At 37.7% G+C, this 12,236-nt stretch overlaps 1 protein-coding gene across 6 annotated transcripts in view; it reads right to left on the bottom strand.

The window, feature by feature from the left end:
* Positions 1-12,236, bottom strand: part of MAP3K9 (mitogen-activated protein kinase kinase kinase 9) — a 130,239-nt gene that overhangs the window by 100,465 nt on the left and 17,538 nt on the right. For all 6 annotated transcript variants that reach the window (XM_017830623.1, XM_017830625.1, XM_017830622.1 and 3 more), the window contains one exon: positions 2,940-3,120. In XM_017830623.1, the coding sequence (XP_017686112.1) occupies positions 2,940-3,120 (181 nt within the window). The remainder of the gene's footprint in view (positions 1-2,939; positions 3,121-12,236) is intronic.

Genomic DNA, 12,236 nt, shown 5'->3' with positions numbered 1-12,236 from the left:
CAATTAAATTCCCAATTATTTCACTGGTGTCAGAGTAGATACATCTTAAAAGCATCTAACTTGAGGAACACAGGGAACTCAGATGAAGGTTGTATGGTGCCTTTTTATTCCACATACCAATCATACTGACAATGACTGTCTTTTAAGCAGCACAAGTAAAAAATTAAGTGTATTTCTTGTTTGCTGCACATTTAAGCAGTCAAATTACAGGGAAATTTGATTTAAATGCCTACTAAAATTAGCTTGCTGTATAGTACTGGATAAGATGCAATATCCAGGCTTCAACTTCACCCCTGCAAATCCAAAGCAAATCTAAACACATAAATAGATTTACAGAACTGACTTATTTAAATAAAACTGTGGTTTCTTTGTCCTCTGTGCAATATAAGCACAAGGTTTCTACTATATATCTAAAGCTTGCAGGTACAGAAGAGCAAAATTCACAGTAACAAGTTTTCACTAGCAAGTTTTACTAGGTACTGGTAATATTAACAGGCTTTACAGTGGCCCAGACCCTGGTGACAGATACCAGTGTGTGGGGCCATTCCTCACTCTTTGAAGTTTTTTGCCAATCCTACTTTACAGTGGGACATAAAAAACAGTTTGGATTTTTTAAATGGAGCTCGATACATGTTTTGAAAGGATGAAGCAGTTAGTTATGATAAGACTGACTCAGGAAATTGCAGTCCTAGCAAGCATCTTCTTCAGCATCTTCTTCACCTGCTTTTACAGTGACAACCCAAGCAGAACAAGATCCTTTTTCAATGGCTGGGCAACAATTCAGCCAGCAGTATTATTCTAACAAGCTTTAAAGAAAAGGTGTTGAAATAAAAGGGTTTGTGAATGTTAGAGAGACAGAGACAGCCAATTCTGTTGATGCTGTACAGATCAACAGTAAGGTTGCCAGGTAAAAAAACTCCCAATGACTCCAATGATTAACCAAGAGGTTGAACTGGACAAGAGGAAGGGCAAGTCTAATAGGATAAGAGAGTTCATCCTGTTAAGAATTTCTGGTTCCATCCTTGGGTGGGGACAGAATTTATTATACAAGTCCATGACTGCTTTTATAAAATCTAGTGCTTATCATCATTGACACACTAGTAGTGACTGCACTGGAAAGTATTTGTCCTCTGCATACACACCTCAAACATCATGTTCTTTTCAGTTTATTTAACTACGAATAGAGGTTTTAGCCACCCAGGAGAAAAGGCTTCCTCAGAGATAGTATATAAGTTCTCTTAATGGTGATGACACTCTGTTTAGGGGAGAATACTGTGAGGAACTCAACCTGTTTTCAAGGCAAGACTGGTAACTATAACAAGAGAAAGCAATGAAGGAATCTTAAAAGTAGAAATAAAGTATTCTTAAAAATGACCAAATCATTTAAGTTATGTACAATCCTTAAGTCCTGAGGTGATTCACAGTTCGTAAGTCAATGACCAAACTGGTACTTTTGCACAGATAAAGAGGCACTTGTGCTACCTTCACAAAAATCATCAACCAACCAATTAAGTCTTACCTTTTTTAAAAATGAACTCATACTGGTACAGAACATCTACTGATCTGTTCACAGCATGCCTGGATTACAATTACAGCAAAACAGTTTCCCCTTTGCCTTCTCCCTTTCCCTCAGGTTACCCTTAAAGGCCATTCCTGGCACAGTTTCAGGGAAGAGCAAGTTGAGGTTGGAGCTTGACAAGCTGTGTGCAAACCAGAACTGTCATCATGCACACAGAAAGGTGCACAGCCCTGAGATTTTCACTTCTCTCAGACCTCACTCAGAATAAAAGCCTGGTTCTTGCTCAATTTGTCTTAGATTAACTACAGAGGCTACCACATTTCATTACAGAGTCAGAATTTTACCCACACTATTAGCGTGCAAAATATAAGTTCACAGACTTATCACAAAGCAATATCTATTCAGCAAATCTGGATAAGGAAAATGAAAATCCCCACACCAAATCTCTGCCATAACAGCCAGGCAATTCTGCCAGCTGGGATATTCTTTATCCTGACTGATTTCACAGTATGCACTCAGTTGTGCGAGAGCATTACTGGCCAGCAACAGAACCGTACTGCTCTGAAGATGAAGTCACCCTGACATTTCAACACGTCTTTCTCCACAAGAAAAACAAAATTCTTGCTAATTCATCTGTTTCAGATGTTCAGTACTAATTCTAAATCAGCCAGCACCCAGAAAAGTCACTGTCCTAGAGCTATTTACTGAATTCTTTATTTACTAATTCACTTAATGGCGGTATTCAAACTCAGCTTCTGGAAGTCTATGGGTTGACTGTTACACTCCTTCCCACTAAATTAATTCATTCACAAAAATCCCAGTGCATGAATGGAAAAGACAATATATACATGTAAGTTACTACTTATGGATTATGTACTCAGGCAGACCTAGAGAAGACATTTATTACCCTATGAAAGACTAGAAGGGTGGAAATCATTAATAAGAATAATGAAAGCGAAAACCATCACATTTGGATTGAAACTGCATGGAGAATTCAATTAAGTACAGTACATCAGTGACAGATTACTACCAAAACATAAAATTATCTTACTATTGGTAAAAGAGTAAAGTACTTCTCAAATGGTATTATGGCCTTTGATTATGTCAGCCAACAGCCAAATAAGCACAAAAAGTTTAGTTTAGATAAAGCAGAAGGGATTTGATTATGAGTCACAAAATTATCTGAATGCAAATTTATAGAACAACAAAAATTTAGAGGCATGCAGTAGCTGATCCACCACTTTCTATAGTAACAGTAAGTCTGAGATAAGTCTAACAGATGGAAAGCTGATGGATAAAGTTTTCTTAAGACCTGAATTTTAATATTTGGTTCACCATTACTCATTCTTAAACATAAAAGAGGTTTCCTGGCAGGTCTAGTTACTCTTTAGTATCCAATCACTTAACGCCAAATCAATACCTCCAAACATCGCTGCCTTTGGAGAACATGGAGGAGCGGATGACCTCAGGAGCCATCCAGGCATATGTTCCAGCTGCGCTCATTTTGGTAGTTTTATGCCATTCCCTGGCCAAGCCGAAATCCGTGATCTTCAACATCTTGTTGCTCAGATCTCCATTTTCCACCTTTTCGAGTATCAGTACTAGAGAAAAGGGAAGGGGGGGAATAAAAGGTATGCAGAGTAAAGCTAGTATTTATGCAAAAAAGATTCTCCTGGAGATCTCCCAAATTTCAAGATTTTCCCTAGCTTTTAGTTATTCAAACATATCATACTCCATTACAAGTTATTTCAAGCTGATCCCTTCATCTGACAACTGAATAGCCGTCTAGCAAATAACTTCAAATTTAACAAAAGTACCAAGACCCAGAGAACAAATACATAATAAAATAATTATTTAATAAAGTGCCTAGTGTTCTGTATAATAATTCTCTGCTAAGAGGAAGTGAACCACTGTAACTTCTAGAAATCCAGATAAGGGAAGACATTTCCTAATTAATCCTCTCTCAGTAAGCCAGTAATAGCATCTTTTTCTTGAACTGCTTAGAGGACTTTTTTTTTTTAAATCCAGATACACACACAGGCTGGATATGCCCTTCATTTAAATGTATTAGGAATGGAAGCTCTATGCATAATTTTTTTTAAAGTCACAATTGAAAAAATGTATTTATGACTGATAATAACACGGCCAATTCCAGATTTCATATACACCACCACAGATTCCCTCTCCCATCATTATTAAGCTACTTTTTGGTTAAGCTGCCAAAGTTTCTATCTAGTTTCAGTGGCAAAGGAGTCTAAACCCAATAACTTCAAAAACACCTTGAGGCAGAACTCCCGAATGTTTTTTAGCCAGCAAGTTGTACTGTCCCACCACTGGGAAATGAATGTAAACTAAAGGCCAGAAGTATCCACTCTGCTTTAGCAGCATCTCATTATCCTATTTATCTTAGTGTAAAGTGACCACACGGGTTGTGCCAGCAATGTAACGTCAAGCAACAGATTATAAGAGGGCACTAAACTTCCATAACTAATGCAACCATAAGCCTGTGAAAGAATTTTCAGCTACTTTGTCGAAGACCACAAAGTAAAAATATTTGTATTACTATTAGTCCAAAGACCTCACAGCAAAGATCATCAAGCCATTAATATACCGTCATCATGCTGCTACTCTTTTTTAATGTCATTACACACTCAGGTTCTTCAAAAACATGAGGGTGTTTTTTTCCTTTTCTATGTATGCATGAATTAAAAAACAACCCCAAAAAAATAAACAAAAGAAACCTTGCAACAACCCACAACCAAAGAATCATGGATCATAACAAAACCTACAAAAAGCAAAACTGCTGCAAAAATTACTCAACATATAAAAATCATCTTCAGGACTACTTTTATCAGTCCATGAAAAGACTCAAGTATCAGTTTCAAGCTAACACAGTTTTTTAGGGGTGGCGGGAGAAGAGGATGTAGGAAAGGGAAGGAAGAGGAATCTTGCATTCAATCTCATACTTCGCCACAATAATCAGTGGGAATTCCCATGAAATAAAAGCCTGAAGTGTTATTTGGACCCTTCTGCATAATAAGTAGCACACATCTAAACGTTAAAATACTGCACTTACTTTTACTAAAGTTAAACAAATTGTCTGTTCTTTGAAAATTTAAAAAAATCAGTTACTCTTTCTACATGGCTTCAGAATTCACAAAATACTACTTCAATGATTGTTGTGATTATTCAAGCTGTGAATAAATTAGACCTATGGTTAAGCTCTTGGGTCTTGCTTCTTTTGCAAAATTCCTTTCTAACATGACTAAATGCTCCATCTTTCTAATTGCAGAAGAAAGACGAGACTGAGGCCTAGAGTTATTATTCTCTTCATTTGGGCAAAAGCATATGCATTTTTAGAGCAACACTTCAATGTAGAATAGAACCACCACAAGAAACCAAAGAACAGAAGGCGGCTTCCTTTGAGCCTCTTCTTCTAGTAAAGCTAACATTTTTCCTTCTTTCTAGCAGATGAAGAACTACTAAAAGAAATTGCCTACAAGTCATTCAGATTACAAAGTGAAAAGCTTACTAGAACATACATATTATATCTTCTTCTAGCACATCCCCATTTTGCCTAAAGAGCTGTCAGAATAACAAAATCTAATTTTAAATTTAAATGCAGTAATACAGAGATATAGAGTGATGTTGTAAAGGCAAAGTAAAACTCTGAAACAAGAAAGCATGGGTTTGGGGTTTGTTGTTTGTTTGGTTTTGGGTTTGTTTTTTTTTTTTTTGCTTCCCTCCATAAGCACAATGAGGAACAATCAAATTTATTTTTCACAAGGTACATCATATTCTGTCTGAATGAGCTCAATAGCAGGACAGAGCACCATGTACCACAGTTGGTTTGTACATACTTTCCAAGTAGGAGGTTATTTAAATTTAATTACCTTGATTTGCACTAAGTTCTAACAAAATAATTAGTACTTATATGGATCTTTTGTATCCAGAACTTGTTCTTTTGTCAGATGCAGGATATTAAGAAAGTTACCATGATGAAAGACCACAGAGAAGGACAATGAAAGCTGGATTTATTGCAAGTCCTTGATTGTTTGGTTACATTCTTGTCTCCTCTCCTATTTCTTTGTAATAACTGCTTGGGATAATAATCTCGTAATCCAAAATTTTAAAAATTAATTTTAAGAATGGTATCTCTTTCCAGCATTTGCTTCAGTTCTCCTTATCATTATCATATTATTCAGTATTAATGGGCCCACTTGTACCTGTCAGATTTTCAAAACAAAACCATTGATTCTCCCCCTTGCATTTGCTTGAATTTCAATGAAGAATTTGTAAATAGGTGAAATATTAATTTCTATCAATTTCCTCCTTAAAAATCTCTTTTATGGAGAACACAAGGCAGGTTGCTAGGACACAGCAAATGCACTTTACTTATGCTAATCAACATGGTCTCATTTACTTCTATGTTTTATCTACGACCAGTTAATGCATCTTGTTTAATACTCGAGTGAAAGTCCTCAAGCACTACTTCTTCTGCAATCATGTTAGTCTATCACAAAACAAACAAGAAACATGAAACACAAACAAGCAACATACTTCCTACATTTACAAACATACCTTTCCATCTTTGTATAGATTTGATCACTCAGGACTGAGCTACAGTGGCCAGATGATTAATATCTGGCCTAACAAGTTCAGACACAAATACAGAGCACTTACTCTGAAACTCAGCTAATCTACCAAGGCAGTAAATCTCCTCATTCTTTGGCTGCTGATTTTAAAGATCTACATGTGATACATAAGTCTAAAATAGGTAGAAAATTTAACAGAAAATCTTTTACATTGCCAGCCTTAAAGAAAGAAATTGTTTGGCAGCAAAGACACTGGGCCTAGTTTTCAAGGAACTGGGGAAGAATGAGATCCTAATCAGCAGGAACATGCACAATGTGTGTCAGCTTGTTAGGGGTGGATCAGTTTTTCCCTGTTCCAGCAGGGCCCATGCAAGAAATCTCTTCCTGAGTGCATGCACAGAGCCAGCCAAGTTGTAGAGGAAAGTCTGCTATGTACCGCTGCTCCTCTTTTTCCTCTGTAGCGTGGACTAAAAGCTGATCTTAAGTAGCATGGTGAGGAGCCAACCAGCAGTGTGCAAAGGGGACTGGTGAAGTAAATCAGGTATTACAAGCACATTCGACAGCTTTGAGCACCCAACTACTAAAGCAAAACAACTTAATATAGCAAATCACCAATACCATGCTTTTTGCAAACTGCAAGTGCGAAGCAAAGCACGGTGGCTTCAACTAGTATTAAAAATTGCCAGCAACTTTAGCTGAAGTGTACCATGAACATGTGACCTTACAGGAGTAATAATCCAGAAGCGCTCACATATGTTATCATATATTCCTGAAGGACTTGAAACTTGTCCTCCAGAAGATAAGCATTTGACAATGAGAAATTAACTACAGCTCACAGGAATTCTGTCCAGCAAGACAGCTCTTCCACATCTCCACATGTCCCAACATGGAAGAACTAAGAACAAATTTGCCTTAGTACCTTCCAACAAGACTTTCCCTGGATCAGGTGGTCATTCAGATGCAGGTACATATGATTTAGGTGTGTAATTTCAACCATTAAGAATATACTAAGAATTTTATTACCACAAGGACTCTCAAGAATCATTATTGTTAATGATTCAAACCCACTATTTTATTTCTTGAGAGCCAGGCATATTGTAAGTGCTAAAAGACAATAGTCAATTGAGACAAGAGAGGTCTGAATTGAAAGATACAGAAGTAGAAATTAAACACTGGGCCTCCTCTTATCTAGGTTATGATGAAAACTAGTCTTTTTTCTTTGAAATGAAAATGTCTGTTGAGGTTCTTTGAAATGAAAATGTCCTCTATTCTTCGAGAACATCTTTGATGCCCTATAAGAGTATATTTTCCCACCAGACTCTTGTGAACAAATTTCCTGAAGTACAGAGAAAGAAGTAGGTACCATACAAACAAAGGGGTTAGGCAACCAAAGGCAATAAGCCAACACATACTGATGAGACAGACTAACCAGGAAAACAGTACAAGGCAGAACTCAAAGATTTGACAAGACTCAGTCTGGTGCAGTCCTTAGTCATACTGTCTGACATTACAGCAAGTAAATAAAGTATTGCTAGAGATGAGAAAACTTGTTACCATTATATTTTCAGTACTTTTAGCACAGGTATCCATCTATGGGATGCTTTGGCTTCTGCTCCGGACAAAACAAGTTGCAGTAACAGAGAGGAAAGGCAGCATTGCATGGCTTGCTCTCATCACTAACTTCACAGCATCTTCAGTCATCTCTGAGTAGTTCAGAGCTATAGGTAGCAGTTTGTAGTCTATTCTCTGAAGATTTAGGATACCCTGTGATTGTAACTTTGATACTTCACGAACAATTACCATCATGCTCACAGTAGTAACTGCAGCACCCAGGCCTGCAAGACCATCCCAGATATTAAACAGCCTTTCTTAATTGTGTTCTTTAATTTGCCCTTATTGCCATGAGTGAACTCAGCAATCAAGATCCATATTACCAGAAAATCATCCTTAGTCAACAAGTCCTGGCATTTATCCCTTCTGAATCACAGTAATGTGGAAGAGTATAATTTCCACAAGAAGTCCAGTGACTTAACATATGGTTCCATTTACTTGTTTTGAATATTGAAGCAATAGTTAAGAGGCCAGAGCCAAAGCAGACTGATAAAGTTTACAAAGAGCATCTTCAGTACAGTCTGCAGATCACTGAATGTTGGCCATCAACCAGATCTTCCATCAGGTTTAATGCTCTTTGGTTAGTAGGTAACACCAGATGCTGAAACAGAAGTATCATTAGAGACTTTCCTGATACAACTTGAGTTTCTCATTCCAGTCTCAATCTGCACAAAGAGTCATGGGTTGTTAACTCAGTCACTGGTGGCACCACATAAAATGATTTCTTAGGGCAGGGAAGAAAGAACGGATGAGGCACCTAAACCCCTCTTATGCTTGTTTGTGATTTGATGTAGCAGCTTTTCTAGCAGAGTTGGAAGTGATGGAAACCATCTTCTTGAGGTCAGGTGAAGCCAGTTTACCTTCCACAGTTTAAGTATCATTCTGTATGTGCATTAAAAGCCAATAGGCTATTTTCACAGAGTCCAATGTCAGTCTTACTGAAAGCCATCAAGCCTGTAGAAGTACACATATCCTAGTGGTAACAGATCCCAAAGGATTATCAGTTTCATGAATCACTGTTGTATATCAGTGGCATCAAGAAGAACCGGGGGTTTTTTCTAGAGCCAGGGCCAACTCAGATGCTTTTGCTGTTTAAACAAGGATTTATACCAAAAACAGACACCACAGAAACAGATCGACCGATGTACAACCAACACAATGGTATGTGACACTGAGTCAGCTCTTCCTCCTGTTCCACCCCATTCCAAATTATTATGCTTTACTAGAAAGATAAAAACCACCCGATTCAAAGCAATATAAAAAGCAGCTTGATTAAGATTTCTAAAATGCTATCATATCCTTCAGCCCTCATGCTGGATTCTTCAGTTCTGTCTCATCATCACAAGGTCCTATAAAGAGAGATGCCTTTCAGAAGGAGCAATCACCACAGTGAAAACACTGAAACTTGCAGCTTTAAAATTTTGTTAGTGTGGACATCCTTTACTGTACCAAAACCAGAGGTTAGTTCTAAGTAGGCAAAACAGAGGATCAAATGAATTCTGAAGGAATACAGACTGAAGTTAAAATTTATGGATTAAATGCTGGCCAAGTTACAACTCTGCCATAAATTATCAGATAAAACTACAGAACAGCTGCCCTGGAAGCAAGTAATAAACATTTCTATAGAGATGAAATTCTGTCTTGCATGCATGAAACAGAAGCCACAACCTCACATGTTCAAAAGGTGAATTTCTTCCCCTTCCCTCTCCTCCATTGCTACGGATCATTACAATGAAAACTGGCTTAGATGAAACAAACTCACGGGATCTCAGAAGGCAATCTTCCTAGCCTCCAAACACAGCTAGAGAAAAGACAAAGCCTCGACAGAAGGGGATTCCAAGCATAAGTCTAATATACGTGCTCTGAATTACTCTCTACAGGAGCCTTGCTTGACTAGAACATCTGTGCTAAGTGCCCACTCAAACCATATGAATCTCTGTGGTCTGTTGTAAGCAAGCTGTTCAATTACAAAAGTTCCCCTACACACCAGATGTTAAGAGAGACAAATTTACTTATAGTTGCAAGATTACCTAGTGTTCTGAATTTCTTTAAAATTGTCAGAAATATATTGTTCTATTGGTAGACAGCTAATGTGAGTCAAACCGGTACTACTGTGAAATCTATCTTAAGTAAAACTGTCCCTTTGCCCATGAAGGCAGCTTGAGGTCACAAATCATTGCATCTTGCATCGCTCCCTTAATAATCACTGAATCAGTTAAAAGTCAATGGTCAGCATCACTGTCAAACACCCAAACCCCTACTACAAAGGAGGACCTCATTTCCAGATATTACACAGCTGTGTTTTCATTACTCATGCATCTACCAGAAAGACATAGGAGCAGATAAACAAATACACCAAGACATGGTAAAGATTGGGGTATAAAGCTGTATAACCTTTGAGGGGTATAGAGCTGTATATATTTTGATCTACTTGTACCTATATTTTAATAAACTGTAAGAGGACTGCGTAAGCCACATCCAATATGTCAGTATCATTCCTGCTTCTTAGCCATTGCAGTAAGAATTTTAAAACTGCTGATCAAATTTTGTTTTGGCAATCTTCTCAACTTTATTACAGCGTTCCAATGCAAATAACTGCACTGTTGATATATTTTTCACTCTGCTTAACCCAACTGATTTGTATTACATGTTTTTCATCTTCTCAATTATGCTAGAAGTACAAACAGTCTGAATTTCTTTCCTTCTGACAAAATATACACCTTTTTACCCCTTTTCTCTAATTTTCATCTACTCTCCTTCTAAACGCACTCCTCTATCCTACATAAACAGATAAATCATCTGCACTGCATCTTTCAATCCAATCACTAAAAGAAACATAATAAAGCTTTACTTAGGTTTCAAGTTGTTAATTTCACAAAACCTCAGTCATACACCTATTTTTAATCCAGTACCATACTACCTCCAGTATGCATAAAAAGATAAAGAGGTAGATTTATTCCACCAAAGGAAATTTGCTACTAGTGAAATTAATAAAAAATTTTTGGCAACCAAATTTACAGCTGCTGTTTTAATTCTCACATTAGGTCTGCTCACATTACACCAGCAGAGCCAGAAAATGTATTATAACCTTCTTCCACAAACTTCCCCTGGAAGGCAGTAACACTGTTAGATTTTTGTTTAATTCTTTTGGAAGGTTATTTTAGTTTTCAGCTATACTTTTGGGCAGTTAGGGCAGTGTTCTTAGTGTCCAGTAAGCCAAAGCAGTGGTAAAGAGCAAGTATGGCAAAATAAACACTTTAACCCATGCTGATCCAGTTGCCAGTAACATCAAAGTCCTGGTAGAAAATGGCTTCTCACCTGTCAAAATAAAGTGTCAAGGCAGCAAGACATGGTAATATAATTGCCTTTTCCTGGTTTCTGAGCCTAGCAAAAGGATTAGGTTAATCTGCATAGTGTAGTGCTGAACAGAATACTCCTTTGCTTTGCTTTTGTGCTAAAAGCTGACTCATCACTTCAGAAGCAGAACAACATTCAGGGAGGAACTACTACAGTGTGATCTTCCACAGCAAAATAGCCCCTTTTTAATATATGAAGATAGAGGAAAGGGGTCCCTGTCTACTGCACAAAGTAGTATGAGCAGCCAGGCATACTGAAAGCTGGCTTCAGCTTTTTCAACTACTCTGCTGTTGTATTCCCATTATTTAGCACACAGAACACCAAGAAAATAAAGAAGTTCCTGTCTTAAAAGGCAACAGTTGGTAACAAGAGAATACCAAGGAAAGCAGGAATACCTTGCAATACCACAATAGTTAACCACCAACATGCCCATTGCCCCCTGCATTTCATGACAAGAGCAGTATCAGCAACTTCATGCTCCATTTCCCAATCCAGAGAGTGTGTGTGTTGTATAAGGAACACGAAAAAAATTACAAAAAATCCAAGACAGTCTCTTGCATGGGCCAGCTCACAGTTCGCACCAAGTCATTTACCTGTGCATGATGCTAATTGGTAAACTTGGCACACAAGAATAGAAATCTATTAGCTAATGAACATCAAGCCTGAAGGAAATGGTTCCAATTATTAAGTGAAAGGAGAAATAAAAAAGACAACGATGAAAAAACTTGATAATGTAAACTTGAGAAGGCCTGAAACCCCCAAAGGCGGTGGATATACCTGAATACCTGTGTCAGTGCACCTCAGTAGTTCTGTTTCAGTCTTCACCACCATTAGCACTGCTGTGGGTCAAATGCTTTGCCATCCAAGATTCTAGGAATGTGGAAAGCAGTCATATCAAGATATACGGAAAATCTCCAAGCAAAAGGATTTAGCCTGCAAACACATCCCCCTCACACCCATGCCCAAGAGCCACTACCCATTACTTTGTGCTGTGCTCGTCTCCTTAGGGCCACTTCAGCTGCTTACACAGTTCAAGAGGCAGATGGCAGTAACAGTGATGGGTGGGTGAGAGTGACAAGAGGAAGGACTATAAATAGGATAAATATGTTGTCTTTGTTATTTTACTTGGTGTAGAAGCATTCAACTCTAATATT

Source organism: Lepidothrix coronata, unplaced genomic scaffold (genome assembly GCF_001604755.1).
Source record: "Lepidothrix coronata isolate B3197 unplaced genomic scaffold, Lepidothrix_coronata-1.0 Scaffold182, whole genome shotgun sequence".
Taxonomy (NCBI): domain Eukaryota; kingdom Metazoa; phylum Chordata; class Aves; order Passeriformes; family Pipridae; genus Lepidothrix; species Lepidothrix coronata.
The sequence above is the reverse complement of the archived record's forward strand: the minus strand, read 5'-3'. Positions and strand labels throughout refer to the sequence as shown.